The sequence below is a fragment of the Capsicum annuum genome, chromosome 1 (genome assembly GCF_002878395.1).
Source record: "Capsicum annuum cultivar UCD-10X-F1 chromosome 1, UCD10Xv1.1, whole genome shotgun sequence".
NCBI lineage: Eukaryota > Viridiplantae > Streptophyta > Magnoliopsida > Solanales > Solanaceae > Capsicum > Capsicum annuum.
The window spans coordinates 882,893-899,611 of NC_061111.1; the positions used below are offsets into that span (position 1 = coordinate 882,893).

At 36.9% G+C, this 16,719-nt stretch overlaps 2 protein-coding genes across 2 annotated transcripts; one reads left to right on the forward strand and one right to left on the reverse strand.

Annotated features, from left to right (window-relative positions):
• On the forward strand, positions 1–10,566 carry LOC107863875 (glutamine-dependent NAD(+) synthetase). Its single transcript, XM_016710061.2, has 14 exons — positions 1–233; positions 470–682; positions 2,991–3,296; positions 4,462–4,685; positions 4,848–4,951; positions 5,435–5,569; positions 6,224–6,392; positions 7,036–7,171; positions 8,000–8,138; positions 8,326–8,502; positions 8,775–8,942; positions 9,286–9,381; positions 9,489–9,617; positions 10,160–10,566. The coding sequence occupies exons 2-14, from the start codon at positions 489–491 to the stop codon at positions 10,376–10,378; spliced, it is 2,196 nt and encodes a 731-aa protein (XP_016565547.1). The 5' UTR covers positions 1–233; positions 470–488; the 3' UTR covers positions 10,379–10,566.
• A 718-nt stretch (positions 10,567–11,284) lies between these two features.
• Positions 11,285–16,202, reverse strand: LOC107863884 (luminal-binding protein). Its single transcript, XM_016710072.2, has 8 exons — positions 15,736–16,202; positions 13,798–14,065; positions 13,502–13,716; positions 13,165–13,407; positions 12,567–13,046; positions 12,303–12,457; positions 12,102–12,184; positions 11,285–12,011 (listed from the first exon to the last, which is right to left on the reverse strand). Exons 1-8 carry the CDS (start codon positions 15,791–15,793, stop codon positions 11,513–11,515), a joined length of 2,001 nt encoding a protein of 666 aa, XP_016565558.1. The 5' UTR covers positions 15,794–16,202; the 3' UTR covers positions 11,285–11,512.
• Between the last annotated feature and the right edge of the window lie 517 nt (positions 16,203–16,719).

The window sequence follows — 16,719 nt, forward strand, 5'->3', positions numbered from 1 at the left end:
CACTTTCAAAAATCTCGTGTGAGACATAAAATATTTTTTCTTTTCTTCTTCCTTCCTCTCCTTTTAAGAGGAATCTATTAATCTTTTTCAACTATTTGCAAGTTGCAACACCCAAATATTCCAAAATAAAAAATCAAACAATTGTTGTGCTGAGTGTATTTGTATTTAGACGTGTCAAAAACTCAAATATCTCCCTACACTTTGGACTTCCACTCATATAAACCCTTCAAACGGTGCGTCAAAAAGTCCATTCAAATTTCCACTTTCAATTTTTATCCTACCAAAATTCATATTACAAAAAAAAATAAAAATAATCTATAAATACCACAAACTAATAAACTCACTTTTCATTGTCCTACAAATATCAATCGAATTTATTTTACTTGATACGAGTGTCGATAGTGAGGTCTTCTTGTTGTTTATCAATTGAATTTGTTTAATACAAATTTTGAAATTTTTGATTTTCTAGAGAAAGTGAGAAATTGAAGATGAGGCTATTGAAAGTAGCAACGTGTAATTTGAACCAATGGGCAATGGATTTCGATTGCAATTTGAAGAACATTAAGCAATCAATTACCGAAGCTAAAGCTGTTGGAGCAATGATAAGGCTAGGACCTGAGCTTGAAATCACTGGTTATGGCTGTGAAGATCATTTCTTAGAACTCGATACTGTTGCTCATTCGTAAGTTTTATCGTGTACTTTGATTATAGTATTATTTTAAAATTTTAGTTTTGTTCACTATATTCAGGTACTTGGTCCGCTATTGCACGTTGAGTAGCCTGGCAATAGCAGGTTATGTAATAAAATACTCACGGTGTACAAAACTTAAACGTAGACTTATTTGCTTCTACTATCTGTTCTTTTTGTTACTATGTGTTCTTTTGTTACTGTCTATTGTTTTGTGTGGTTCAATTATAGTCTTATTTTGTGTAGTATTGTTATGTTACTACTACTTGTTTTTGTCACTGTTTATTGTTTTGTGTAATTCGATTTTAGTATTATTTTGTCGTAGAATTGCTTCTGCTACTATCTGGTGTTTTGTTTTTGTAACTAGCTATTGTTTCGAGTAGTTAGATTATAATATTATTTTGTTGTAGTATTGTTTCTATCTATTGTTATTGTTTTGTGTAGTTCGTTAAGTGTTATATTATTGTAGTATTGTTCTGTTACACTATTTGTTGTTTTTATTACTATATATTGTTTCTTGTACTTTCATTACGTATTTTTCTAGACTGCTTTTGGACTGTCGGTAACGTCATTTCTACGGGTGAGGTAGAGGTAAAGTATGTGTACACTCTACCCTTCCTAGAACCAACTTGTTGGGACTACACTGAGTATGCTGTTGTTGTAATTTGTTTTTTTTTCCCTGGATTGCTTTGAACTATTTTTCTTGAGCTGAGGTCTATTACCGTAAGTTTCTGTCTTTCTTTTTTTTTTTCGTAGTTTGATTTTGCTTAGCGTTTTCTGAATTTTTATTGTTGTATACGCCTGAAATTGATAAATATTGGAATGTCTGATCGATAAAAATGCAAACTTAAGATAAATTAGGGCCTGTTTGATTTGGCTTATTTCAGGTGTTTTTAAGTGAAAGTAGGAAGCCATGCGTTGTTTTGTTGTCCGTTCATATTACTAGTCGTAGTATTTCTTTTGTAGTTTCTTGTATTTTCAATTTCTGTTACTTCCTGCTGGTTCTTGTATGGCGATTAATGTACTATTTTATTGTTGTTTCTGTTATGTTACTATCGGTACTTTTTGTTATCATCTGTTGTTCCTTAAGCTGAGGGTTTATCGGAAACAACTCTCTATCTCTGAGGTAGGGGTAACCGTGTACGGTCTGCGTACGCTCTACCCTCCCCAGACCTCCACTTTATGGGACTACAGTGGGTGTGTTGTTGTTGTTAAGTCAAAGTAGCTTTTAAGCACTTGTTTGTGTTTCAATAAGATTAAAAAATGCTTTTTAAGCACTTGTTTCTAAGCCAAAGTACCAAAAATAATCCAAAAGTTAGGATTCTCAACTTATGACTTCTGTTTATAAGCCAGTCCAAACAGGCTCTTAGTTCATACAATTCAACAGCATATACATACATCATCTACTTCAATTGTATAATTCTCGAAACATACTGAGATAAATGGAGTATCACATTAATTTTGGCATAGTAAAGAATGTGGACTCGGAAACAGTCTCTCTACCCCACAAAGGTAGTGGTAAGGTTTGCATACATCCTTCCCAGATCCCACTTGTGGAATTACACTAGGTATGTTGATAGTGATTGATAGTGATCAAGTATAGAATGTGGACTATTTCTGCTCTCCTTTTTTCCCAAATGAGAATTGCATGGATTAACTTTAAATATGTTTCAAACACATGCAAATTCTAGCAGGTTGGAGGTTTCTTACTGATACTGCCATTATATAAAATTAGCTTTGTCACTACTATGTACATGGCCGATGAAGCTTGTTGCCATTTGTTTTGCACATACTCTGTCATCCGTTATATACAGGTTTATCCTCTGTAAAAATGGCATTCTTGGAATGCTTTGGTGCATAAGAATTTTTGTAGCAGTTTTTAAAGAAACAGACTTCCGTATAGCACACACGTCAATTCAACAATTAGATATCGGCTAGATATGACTTGCTTTATCCTTTTGGAGGAAGGAGATAGATGAAGGATGTCCTATGCCAGGATATCTATCTTATCTCTCCTTTTAATTTAATTACATTGCACATGAGAATATTTGGTATTCATAATCTGCTATTGTTTCGTGCGAGATGGAATTCCCTTAGTTTTGCCTTCCTTGATGGCAAGTGCAGCAATTCAATTATGGTGATATCATCAGTGTTTCTCGTCATTGATATATTTGTTGATCTTTGAAAAAAAAAAATTGCTGACAAGTTGGCATCAGAAAAAGTAGAGAATAGCTTTTCCTGAGGATATCAAATTACCATTTGAGCTCTTTCCCTGATTGTAATGTTCTTCACAAACTTGCAGTTGGGAATGCTTAAAAGAACTACTGTTAGGAGATTGGACTGATGGCATATTGTGTAGCTTCGGTATGCCTGTTATCAAAGATTCAGAACGTTACAACTGTCAAGTTTTGTGCCTAAACAGAAAAATAATCATGATAAGGCCAAAAATGTGGCTGGCAAATGATGGCAACTATCGAGAACTCCGATGGTTTACGGCATGGAAACCAAAAGATCATCTTGAGGACTTCCATCTCCCAACTGAAGTTTCAGATGCTTTGTCTCAGACAACAGTACCTTTTGGTTATGGCTATGTCCAGTTTCTAGACACGTATGTTATTGTCCTCCCTGTCATCATTACACGTTCATAGTGTTTGTTTCTAGTTATTGTTTTGCTTTATGCCTCTCTTTTCTTGCTTGCATTGAATTACGCGATTTGAAAACAGAATGTACGCGTCCTCTTGGCTGCTTAGTTTATGGTGATGGTCTGTCTACAGTTATAGCCTGCTTGGCCAAGCTTACTTTTTTCTTAAGTGTTTTTTTTTTTCCTTCCAAAAAGTGCTTAGTTTTAAAATCTGAGTTGTTTGGCCAAGATTTCCAGAGAAAATAAGTGCTTCTGGGGTAGCAGAAGTTGTTTTGAAGATGCTAAAAAAGTAGCTTTTCCCTTAAACCACTTTTTTGAAAAGCACTTTTGAGAAAATTACACTTAAAAACACTTTTGAAAAGCTTGGCCAAACACTTGTTGTTGCTCAAAAGTGTTTTTTAAATTTATTGGCCAAACACGAACTGTCTCTCACCAAAAATACGTTTTTGAAAAACACTTTCCAAAATAAGCGGATTTTTACAAGCTTGGCCAAACAGGCTATTAGCCTACTTGATTTACTAGAGAACTTAATTGCTCTATTTAGTTTTATTTTATCTTTGACCTATCATTTAAGTTGTTATAATATTAATTGTTTCATCTACTAGAGTATAGATGCCACTTAGAAAAGAGCTATGCTCCAGCTTCCACAAAATTTCAGCCCCATTTTGTAGAGACTCGTGATGTCGGTGTCTGTCATTCCTTATGATTTCCATAGCGGTTGAAAAAGGCTATTTAACTAAGTTTAATCATTGTAAACACTTCTGTGATTTGAAATATTTTGACATAAGTTGAAGGATTTAGGAAGTAGCTTGACATTAAGTTATCTTTTGAGTACTTTTGTGGAACTTCTTTATTTTTGCAAATAAAAAAAAAATGGGAAAAGGATAACATTCTTGATTGCAATGTACTCTCTAACAAACGAAAGTTGGAGTAACAGAAACATAAGTGAAATTTTCTGTCTAGCCTAAATTCTTTTGTGGCCACATATCGTGGGAGATTTCTCTTACTTAGTACGCATTCCCGAACTTAGCAATCAAACAACTCATGCATGTGTAATAATAGATAAGTTGCATATTATCGACTTACCCACCATTTTATATGGTTTTAAGCTCCCTTTTAATGTTGCTTTCAGATCTGTTGCAGCTGAAGTTTGTGAAGAACTCTTTACTCCTCAACCTCCTCATGCTGAGCTTGCATTGAATGGTGTTGAAGTGTTTATGAATGCAAGTGGAAGTCATCATCAATTGCGAAAGCTTGATCTGCGAAATCGTGCTTTTATTAGTGCCACACATACTCGAGGGGGAGTTTACATGTACAGTAATCACCAAGGATGCGATGGTGGTCGTCTCTATTATGGTAGCAGACCTGCTTTTTGTCCTAATGTACTGTAGTAGTAATCTATATAAGCTGTATTTCTTAGCTTAGGTGATATGAAGATAATTGTGTTTAACTCACTTTGGTAACCTGTTTTAGCAGTTTTATTATGACCCTTTATTCATAATTCATTATCTTTGGCAGATGGATGTTCTTGTGTTGTTGTAAATGGAGATATGGTAGCACAAGGTTCACAATTTTCTGTGAAGGATGTTGAAATGGTTTTTGCTCAAATTGATCTAGATGCGGTATGTTAGAATTCTGACCTCAATATCTTAAAATGTTGCTGTGAACATCATTAACTTGTTCCTCTTTTGCAAGTCGGTAAGTGGATGCCGAAGTCTCTCTTGCAGTTACCAAACTAATGCCAACAAATTGGATCAGATTATGGCGTAATTACTAATCCATCTCAACCTTGTAATCTGCATGTATTAATTGCTCATCCGTGCTTTTTCATTCTGATTCCACATTGTTCCAGCTTAACTAATTTAAGGAAACCATTGCATTTTGATATGCCTGCAAATCAAGAGCCAAATCTTGATATATAGAGCTGTTTTATTGAAAGAAATAACACAATGTGGTGGTATGAACTTCAACATATTTTGCGTTTTGTGGAGGCTTCATTGCTGTGTGTATAGTTTCGTGAAATCTTTTGCTGCTGAAATGTCTGGGGTTTGTTATTTATCCATTTAGTTAAATGACAATGGTTCTTACTTTCCCCTTTGTACCAGGTTGCAAGTCTCAGATCATCTGTCAGTAGCTTTCAAGAGCAAGCAAGTTGTAAAGCTAAAGTTTCCAAAGTATTTGTGCCTTACAAGCTTTGCCAACCTTTTAACCTCCAAATGTCACTTTCAAGTCCAGTCAAGGTAAGTTGTTGTGTAAGGTCGATGGTTTTGAAAACCAACATATGTTCTTGTACTGATTCCTGTCTTCTTGTTTAAGCAGCTCTGCGGAGTTAAAACCTTATGCGCAAGGCCCTTCCCTCTTTTTCATAAACAGATTTTGGTGTATTCCTAGTCACAAGAAGCTGTTGTGAGCGTCTTCCAAATGAAATATTTTCTTATTTGTTAAAATATTTGTGGATAGGAGAAAGAGGGTCTCTTTGTTTCAGGGGTGAGTTGTTCGTACCTTCTCTCACCTTGCCTGAGCGTGCGCGGCGGGGGTGGGGGGTGGGAGAGGGTGTTGGAGGTTTTAATTGTCTGATCATTTCCATTTCCGTCAATCTCTGATCACATGATTCTATTCAATTGCCAGTCTTTCAATCTGAAGTATATTTCACATCCTAGGCCAAAATTAAAAATGGGTTCATCGCATCTACTGAAAAAGACTGGGTTAAACTTCCATCTAGTTCTTTCTTGAATGTTTCAAAGCATTTTATATTTCAGATTTTTATATACTACATTTAGTTCTATCTTCTTTTGAATTTTGTTGCATCTTAAGCCATTTGTTTCGTTAGTAATGTCTTGTGGATTCTTCCGTTGCTTGATTAAGTTGGGTTAGCGAACTGCTTTTGTTTCCAGATTAGATACCACTCTCCTGAGGAGGAAATAGCACTTGGACCTGCTTGCTGGCTTTGGGATTATCTTAGAAGAAGTGGTGCATCTGGTTTTCTGCTTCCACTTTCTGGTGGTGCTGATAGTTCCTCCGTTGCTGCTATAGTTGGTTCAATGTGCCAGCTTGTAGTAAAAGGTTTATTGAACTCCCTGCCCTTCTAAACATATATATTGTTGTGTTCTAGCTCTTTTCCTGTACTTGTAACTAGTCTTTCACATTCGTCTTGTTGTCATAGTACATATGTTTTTCCATAGTTTCAGAGTGCAGGGTGAAAATGCAGTCGTTATGTTACACTATCCCCTATAGCTGGTTGAACCTTCTGCTAGTTTCTTACGTGAACCAATAGCCTCCAGCGGAAAATGATAGATAATTGTTGTGCTGTTTGATTACTAAAATTATTACCTGGATCTAAAACCTTGACCACGAATACGACAAATCAAGGATCCTCCTAAATTTCTTCATGCTATAGCATTTTCAGTTCAGCAACACCTTAGGAAGTTAAATCCTAGTATCCTACAAGTGAATGATCATTCTTTAGAAACTTGTAGGGCTGGCAAGCATTTTGTATGAGTACGATCTTATTATTCTTGCATGTTCTCCAGTACGTGTACTATGTCTTCATTTATGTTGTGATGACTTAAACAATGCAACATGCTGCTCGTAGTGTCTATTTCTTCGTAAAAGTACAAAGTCAATAGCATGACCAGCATGTCTGATGATTAGCAGAATATTGAGCTTTGTTTTAATTCTAGTTTAATTATCTGTGATGTCAATGCAGAAATTGCAAAAGGTGACGAGCAGATAAAAGCAGATGCCATTCGAATTGGCCATTACACTGATGGTCAGTTTCCAACGGATAACAAAGAATTTGCTAAGCGCATTTTTTACACAGTTTTCATGGGATCTGAAAATAGGTAAGAATGTCAGCAAAGTCCCATTATTCTATCCTTTCCAGATTTTCTGTTCTGATCTATATGTATTCTATGGTTCCTTAATTGGCACGGAATAACTAAAAGTAATAATTAACTCCTTTATAGCTGCTTTGGTAATTTTCAGTTGGCAATTTTTTTTATTTGCCTGGCCTTTGGCAGCATACTTCTGGTACAGAACTGGGAGCCTTTTTAGTCATCTTAATAAATGTAGGAAATTTGAACTTCGCTAATATGAGAATTTGGTCATCATGAACTCTTGGCTGGACCCATTGTCATGCTATTGCCTACTAAATCAAAGCTGATACCCTCCTCATGAATTCTAAGGATCAACCTTACTTATGTTTCGTTCTTAAATGACATTTATTCTCTAATATCAAGGGACTCAGCAGCAGTCTGAGAAGTGCATATTCCCATAGAGTCTAATGACACCTTTGCTTTGTACTTTAAGGGTTTAAATTTTGCATGTTTCACTTTTATATGGTTGAGTAAATTAGACTGAGAATGATCATTTCCAACCAAAGTAGATGACTGAATATAAGATTTCAGCCCTTTTCTATTGATTCATAGATGTCTTCTTCAATGGAGAACTCCTAGATGCTTTTTCTCTCCTGGAGAACACTTACACTGTTCTTTCCAGAACTCAGTGGAAATAATTTTCTTATCAGTCAATGAGCATCTTGTATTTCATAAAATTGGGGGCAATAGAATCCTTACATAAGGGCCATCCTATCCAACTATGTTTGAAAAAAGATCTATTTGAATTGATTAGTGGGCCAAACTTGTGTTGTTGATAGTGTATGCATGTGACAGTTCAGAAGCCACAACAACTCGGGCAAAGGTATTGGCTGATGAGATAGGATCATGGCATCTTAATGTGAGCATCGATGGAGTGGTCTCTTCTCTAATCTCCCTAATTCAAACACTCACTGGAAAACGTCCACGTTACAAGGTAGAATAGTTTGAAATAAAGTTTACCATTATCTAATTATTTGCTTGTATGTGTTCGCTTAACTGAAACCTTTAACCTCATTTGTCTGGCCAACTGTTAGTTGGTTGGACTAAGAGAAACCATGTCTGGAATGAAGACTAAGCTGTTGCTTCACAGTGCAATCTTGACCTGATTCTTTTGTTTGCAGGTTGATGGGGGATCAAACATTGAAAATTTAGGGTTGCAAAATATTCAAGCTCGGGTCCGAATGGTCCTGGCATTCATGTTAGCATCTCTGCTTCCATGGGTCCATAACAAACCTGGTTTTTATCTGGTTTTAGGTAGCTCTAATGTGGATGAAGCATTACGTGGTTACTTGACAAAGGTAGAAGAAACTTTTGTTGTTTTGATATTGTGTCACTATTAACAGCATTTATCCTATTATAGCATCTTGGTAACCGAGGATATTTGGGGCAATTACAGCTGTAGTGCTGTTTGAATTGATTCACAGCTGGCTTGAACTCTCCTTGTATTTGTTTTTCTATGCTTGGAGCATGTAAATAAACAGATAGTATCAAATTGTTTTCAGGGTTTTCCTTTCACTGTTCTCTCTTTGCTCTTAACACATATCGTGGTGATAACTGTCAATCTTTGCAGTATGATTGTAGTTCAGCAGATATAAATCCAATTGGAAGTATCAGTAAAACGGATCTTCGAAGATTTCTGAAATGGGCTGCTGTTCATCTTGGTTACTTATCCCTGGCAGAGATTGAAGCTGCACCGCCCACTGCTGAATTGGAGCCTATACGCTCGAATTACAGTCAGGTATCTGATCTGTACTTCCAATTTTCAGTTTATGATGTTCTTTCTAGTAATGCAGGTGACCGTATTTCCTGTTTCTAGTATTTTCTTATCCTTTCATTTTGGAGAGTTCTCATGTACTTATGGTCTGACAAAGGGGGTCTTTGCTGTTCTGAGTAGCATCTTGCCATCACTTTTCACATTTCGCCGGGTCACCCTCTTTCTCGAGTTTATCTTGACTAAATAAATTCTACAATTTTTTCGCATGAAAGTTCTCATCTTTTAAACTAATACTTGGAGTTTGGTTATGTATGAAGAAGTGATCAAGTGCAATTAAAAGCTTTACATTACAATATTTGTGGAACAGTTGGATGAAGTGGATATGGGCATGACCTATGATGAACTTTCAGTGTATGGAAGGTTGCGCAAGATTTTCCGCTGTGGACCCCTATCAATGTTTAAGGTTTGTCATCTTCATTCTGCATTACATTATGGAATCAGACTTGCTGTAGGATCATACGTCCACATATTTTTGTAGTCCTTGACAAGTACTGAATGATCATACTGCAGAATTTGTGTTACAAATGGGGTACAAAGTTGACGCCTGCAGAAGTAGCCGACAAAGTGAAATACTTCTTTAAATACTATTCCATCAATAGACACAAGATGACCGTACTGACGCCTTCATATCATGCCGAGGTACTTCACTTCTATGTTGCGTGGATCCTTTACTTGTCATGAAGTATCTGTCTGGTATTGTTAGAATAGTCTCACAGCCTCTTTTATATGGTCTTGGGCATTCCTCAGGTCATGAGATAACTTTTTTGTTTTAGGCTCAAGCTCATCCCTTCACGGGTATAGGTAGGTACTTCACGGATACCTCAAACATATGCACTAAGTCTACAAATGCGTATATGGGAACTTATAAATGCATCTATTTTTCTATCGATACCTACTCGTTCCCATATCCATGCAGCTTAAATCCAATATTGGCTACCTACTTGTTTCCTCATCCATGCAACATTTTAGTGCTTTTGTTCTGTGTGTTTCATTAGAAAAGCATCATCATCATCCAAATCTCAATCCTAAGCAAGTTGAATTCGTTTATGTCTCCACTGATTGTATCTCTCCGTTTAAGTTTATCTTAGACCGTCATTACACAGTAAAATAAAAATAAAACCGCCATATAATCTGTCAGCGATGTCTCATTAGAGAAGCATATGACTTTTTTCATATTGCAGAGTTATTCACCCGAGGACAATAGGTTTGATCTGCGCCAGTTCCTGTACAATGTCCGATGGCCTTATCAATTTCGCAAGATTGATGAACTTGTGAATGAGCTCGATGGTGATAAAATTGCTCTTACAAAATCGACTGAGGGGGAACGTGTGCACGTTACAGCTGATGGTGGGATGGGAGTTGTGGCCGCAGGCTCGGGTGATCCAAGAGCTGGCTTCTAATTCTAACTTATACAGTTTAGCTAATGATGCAGCTGATAAGGAGATACTGGATTTCCAAATGCTTTCCAAAGTATTCATCAGTCTTCACAAAGTCTAATTTATGTTGAATTTACTCTTTACTTTCCTCCTGTATTTAACAAAATCAGTTGCAACAATTCTCAATAATGAAAACCCCATCGTTTGCACAAGCCCCTATTTTGGATGGTCTTTAGTTTTTGTCTTTTAAATTTTGGCCTTTAATTTTGCCTTAAGGTACAAGTTATGCCATAGAAGCAAAAGTTTTATTTCAGAACCCACAAAATTATGCATCTTCATACAGAATTTTGTAGGATGAGCATAAGTTGTATACGTATGTATGCCTTGCGAATTATACACTACATACCTTAATGCCCTGCGAATTATATACATGCCTTTTTGCCTGCCTTGCGAAATCAGGTCATGTCTTGCATTATCTTTGATTAAGTAATATTTCATCTTATCGACTAAAATATATGACAGATTTGCTCTCACATTTTGTGTCGAAATAACCATCTGAATTTCTCCAACCAAACTTTTAAGTTATTCATTTAACCGGTCATGTAAATGGTTACCGTGTATACTATTTTTTATGTCAATTACCTTGTACTCTCTGGTGCATAATTGTGATCATCTGATTGAGTAATAATACAGTAATTACATGGTTAAAACTACAAACTCAAATCTTTAATAAATGCACAACAATGATTTAGAACTTAATATGATTTATTACATCATTTATCGAAACAATGATTTAGAACTTAATATGAACTCAAAAATTATGCAACTTTGGTATTAGTAGATTCCAAGTATTGGCACTTGTAAGCAACAGTATAAGTTGGGATAAAATAGGACTCAGAGATTATTGGTGCTCAAAAAGTCAAATAAAGATGCAATAAACCAAATGTCTGAAGTTCTATTTCATAACAAATCGAAGCAACATACAAATAAGAAACATTCCTTTGACTAAAATCTTCACCTAAAAAAACTAAACGAAGAAGGGAGATTTCTCAGAATTGCTTTAACAAATGACAAAACTCATTTCAACCTATTCTATATATCCTCATTTCTACATCCTTTTCAGGTATGGAGGTTTTTTTTTTTTCTTTCAGAAATAGCTTACAGCTCATCATGGCCATCTTCATCTTCTTCAGATGAGCCGCCACCTGGGGCTCCACCTGATCGTTGATAAACAGCTGTGATGATTGGGTTGCAGACTGCCTCGACCTCTTTGAGCTTCTCGTCATAATCCTCTTTCTCTGCGCTCTGGTTATCATCTAGCCACTCGAGGGCTTCTTTCGTTGCTGTCTCAATCTTCTCCTTCTCATCAGCCTCCAGTTTGTCAGCTAACTTGTCCTTGTCGTTGATTTGGTTCTTCATGTTGTACACGTAGGTTTCAAGACTGTTACGGGCGTCGATCCTCTCCTTCACCTTTTTGTCTTCCTCAGCAAACTCTTCTGCCTCACGAACCATACGCTCAATCTCTTCTTGGCTTAACCGTCCCTTGTCGTTTGTAATGGTAATCTTCTCTGCTTTTCCAGTACCCTTGTCTTCTGCTTTGACATTCAAGATACCATTGGCATCGACTTCAAATGTCACCTCAATTTGTGGGGTTCCTCTGTTCAAACAATATCAGGATTCCAATTTAGATCCCAATAGGATTTCAAGAAGTTGTGTACAATTATCTAAGAAAAGAAACGTAACCGACCTTGGAGCGGGGGGAATTCCAGTGAGATCAAACTTTCCTAGATTCCTACAGTCCTTGGTAAGACTCCTTTCACCTTCATAAACCTGTCATCGACATGTGGAGGAAAAACAGTGAGAATCGGAGCAAACCAGAGCAAAGGTTAATGAACAGTTCTGAACAATTGAGTTAAAAAGGATTCGCAAACATGAAGCAAAGCAATACCTGAATGGAGACGGTGGTCTGCTGGTCTTGGTAAGTGGTGAAGACCTGGGACTTCTTTGTTGGGATAACGGTGTTCCTAGGGATCAATTTGGTCATGACTCCACCAACAGTTTCAATACCAAGGGTGAGAGGAGCGACATCCAGGAGAAGAATATCTGCACAAAAGAAATATATGCCGCACAATCAATCAGTAAAAGCAGCAAACTCACACATAATCAGAACCAATAAGCAAATTAAGGCAAGAAAACTAATTAGATCATGTACCTTTAGTTTCGTCTCCACCCTCTCCACTAAGGATACCACCTTGAACAGCAGCACCATAAGCAACTGCTTCATCAGGATTTACACCCTTGTTGGGCTCCTTGCCGTCAAAATAGTCTTTAAGAAGTTGTTGCACCTTAGGAATTCTGGTGCTTCCACCAACAAGAACGATCTCATCAATCTGCTTCTTTTCTAGCCCAGCATCCTCCATTGCCTTCTTCACTGGACCCATCGTCTTTCTGAAGAGATCGTTGTTCAACTCCTCAAAACGTGCACGGGTCAATGGTTCAGAGAAGTCAACGCCATCGAACAATGATTCGATCTCAACACGAACTTGGTGCTGGCTACTGAGGGATCTCTTGGCACGTTCAGCTTCTCTCCTTAGCTTGCCAAGAGCTCTGTTGTCCTTGCTGATGTCCTTTCCATGCTTCTTCTTGATCAACTTGATGAAGTATTCCATAATCCTTTGATCAAAGTCCTCACCTGCAAGAAATAACAATACAAAATCCAAGAATAATTATCTCATAAGACGGCAGTTCTGAAGTTTCTTCATTGAGTTAAATATGGACCATCTATTCCAAATTTACAATCAGATCCTTACCTCCAAGATGAGTGTCACCATTAGTTGAAAGAACCTCAAACACTCCATTATCAATTGTCAGAATACTGACATCAAATGTCCCACCACCAAGGTCAAAGACGAGAATGTTCTTTTCACCACCTTTTTTGTCCAGCCCATAAGCAATGGCCGCAGCCGTTGGCTCATTAATGATCCTAGCAACATTTAATCCAGCAATAATACCAGCATCCTTTGTAGCCTGTCTTTGTGCGTCATTGAAATATGCTGCAGAGACGAACAAGAGTTAACTCTAAATAATGACAGAAAAGGAAAACAAAAACCAAAAATATTGATCAACTAGGACTGGATAACAACATACCGGGAACAGTAACCACAGCATCCTTAATAGTCTTCCCAAGGAATGCTTCAGCTGTCTCCTTCATCTTTGTCAAAATCATAGCACTGATTTCCTCGGGACTAAATACCTTAGTTTCTCCATCCTTGATTTTGACTTGTATGTAGGGCTTTCCATCCTTGTTAACTATCTTGTATGGGACCAGCTTCATATCCCTCTGTACTTCCTTGTCTTCAAACCTGAAAAAAGGTAACGCATCTAAGCACGACAATTACACAACCATAACAAAACATATGAAACTAATTGACAATTGTACTTACTTTCTTCCAATAAGCCTCTTAACATCAAAGATGGTCCTTTCTGGGTTGACAGCTGCCAAGTTCTTCGCAGCCTCACCAATCAATCTCTCACTATCAGTGAATGCGACCCATGATGGTGTAATACGGTTTCCTTGGTCGTTGGCTATAATCTCGACATGACCATTCTTGTAAACTCCAACACAGGAATAGGTTGTCCCAAGATCAATTCCAATAACTGTTCCAAGTTTGGTAGCCTCCTCTTTCGCAATGGAAAGTGCAGCAAAACAGCCTGTTTCAAGGGAAAGTGAGATAACAAACAACACTCATCAGACTCTTCGACTTCTATATGAAACACATTACATAACACAGCTGAACGAATATATGCATGTGCATATGTGTAACACCCCAACTTAGGAAGGAGTCCCACATCGGCAAAACACAGGAGGGATGCTGAGTGAGAAAGCCTTACTCCCTAGTGATGCGTTTTAAAACCATGCGGGCCTAGGCCCAGAGCGGACAATATCACAAGTGGTTCGGGCCTGGGCCTAGACAGGGGTATCTAGGACCTGTGTGGTTCGGGATGCCCATCGCTGCCATGGCCTCGAGCCGGGTCGTGACAGAATGATATTAAAGCCGCTCCTGTGTCATCCCTGTCGATGTGGGCTAGAGTTCAAACTGAGTGTAGGCAAATCCCGGTAAGGCGGGGCAAACCTCAGTCCTGAGTCTAGGCAAATCCCATTTGGTGGGGCAAGGAGTTCCACATCGGCAAAATACAGGAGGGATGCATGCTGGGTATATAAGTGAGAAAGCCTTACTCCCTAGTGACGCATTTTAAAGCCGTGAGGGCTTAGGCCCAGAGCAGACAATATCACTAGTGGGTTGGGCAGAGACAGGGGTATCTCGGGCCTGTGTGGTTCAGGATGCCCATCGCGGCCAGGGCCAGGGCCAAGGCCTCGGGCCGGGTCATGTGACAATATGTGAGTGTATCTGCAGTATCAGTATGAATCACTCAGTTAATCAACTCTGCCTATCAATACCAAACTAATCCAGCATGGCTATATAAATAGTTTCTACATATTCCACTCAACTCAAGTCAATATACAAACACAATTCAATAGAAACAGTCAGGGTCATAGAACATAAATAAGCTAACAGCATAAAGAAGCAACTTTTAGCATATTTAAAGGATCATTCCGCTAAACTAAGTGTCAAGTATCCATAGGATCTGAAAAAAAACCTTATAAATGTGCATCATTCAGAACCAGATCACATATATGCATCCCTAGTCAACAGCATTCTAGCAAGTATAGAATTGAAATACCAATATTAAAAGCTTGTCACCCCTATAACAGGAAAATACATATATGTAATTCAGGATACGTGTCTGAATTCCTAGATCAGCATCTGATAACAGGATGTAATTCTACAATTGGAAACTGTACTAAAGCTAACAAAGAAATCAAGTTTGCTTTTCTCACTTAACTCTGTCGAATCCATTATTGATTCAATAAATCTACGTAAATTTTTGTTCGGTTCTCCACTTTCCATTACAAAAAAAAACAAATAACATGACCAAATAAGCAATGCAAATATGATAAACGTTTGTGAATATATGTATATAAATGATATAAACACCAATTACTTTCCAGGTACAGCATTATTTGCGACTTTTCAATTCCAATACCAATAAAAATAATCAAGCGCCAAAAAAATGGCCATATCGATCATACAAATCACCATACAAATCCTCAAACAGATACAAAAATGCATGAAAACTAATGCCAGATCTAAAACTACCACATCAAACACACAAATCTGCAAAAAGCTAACAGATCTACAATCAACATTTCACATTCTACAACTAAGTCAAACATAACAAATCAAATCTCACAAACTGAAAATTCAAAAAAAATAAAAATCAAAACAGATCTATAAAGCGAATAGAAGCAGAAATTATACCAAGTAGAACGAATGCAAGGACGAAGAGCGAATTTCCTCGCCTACAATGACCAGCCATAGCTATTTTTCCTTCAAAGGTACAATACACTAAGCTAAATATACAACAACACAATGCGTGATCCGTACGATTTTTTCTCCTTTAGGATTGAGAGAATTTTGTTAATTTGTTGATGGAGAGTCCCCCCGTGGTTACGGGAGGTATTTATAGTGTGAGAAACTGAAGAAAGAGTGAGTCTCGGTTCAACGAGTGACGTGGATCATGTCATTGTTGATGACGTGGACCAATAGGAACAGGAGAGTGAAATACTTCCGCCAATGGGGGTTCATTTTGTGCTGGGATAATCACGGCCATACAATTTCATTTATGGACACGTGTCAGTGTGAGATCATTAGGAATGTTTCAAATTTTGACCATAGAGAGATATAGTAAGTATATTGAGTTTACCAAAAAAAAAAAAAAAAAAAAAAAAAAGGAAGGTATATTGAAAATTTTCCCTATTTTGGCAATGGAGAGCGATATAGTAAGTAGAAGAAATTACCAAAATGTGATTGTTGTTAGATATAGAATTTGATTTTAATGTATGTGGGATGGATATGAGTTTGAATGTGTTTTATTTTATAAAGTGATCTATTTAGTACTTAATAAATAGTATAACTAAAGTTAGTTATTGTTGTTTGTCAAAATAAATGGATTTTTTTTTTATATGAATTGAACATGAATTATTAAAGTACAAAATAAAAAATAAATGTGTTTGTTAATATTATTTAATTTTATCTCAGAATTCATATAAAAAAATACGATAGTAACTTGAAAGAGTTTACGGAGAAATATTTATTTTTTCAGTTGAACTAATCTTAATCGAAAATTTTAATTTTTGCGTATTTGAGTTTGTTCTATGAAGAATCGAAAGAATCTAGTTTTTTTATTTGAATAGGACCAAATTGGTACTTGTTGAGATGCAATTAAATCATTTTTATTAGGTT

Excerpts from the sequence above, each read along its gene's own strand:
- LOC107863875 (XM_016710061.2), top strand. The coding sequence starts at position 489 with ATGAGGCTATTGAAAGTAGCAACGTGTAATTTGAACCAATGGGCAATG. Across the intron at positions 8,139-8,325 it reads GAAAACGTCCACGTTACAAG|GTTGATGGGGGATCAAACAT; the intron begins GTAGAATAGTTT and ends TTTTGTTTGCAG. Across the intron at positions 8,503-8,774 it reads TACGTGGTTACTTGACAAAG|TATGATTGTAGTTCAGCAGA; the intron begins GTAGAAGAAACT and ends CAATCTTTGCAG.
- LOC107863884 (XM_016710072.2), bottom strand. The coding sequence starts at position 15,793 with ATGGCTGGTCATTGTAGGCGAGGAAATTCGCTCTTCGTCCTTGCATTC. Across the intron at positions 14,066-15,735 it reads CCTTGCATTCGTTCTACTTG|GCTGTTTTGCTGCACTTTCC; the intron begins GTATAATTTCTG and ends CCCTTGAAACAG. Across the intron at positions 13,047-13,164 it reads TGGTGACACTCATCTTGGAG|GTGAGGACTTTGATCAAAGG; the intron begins GTAAGGATCTGA and ends TATTTCTTGCAG.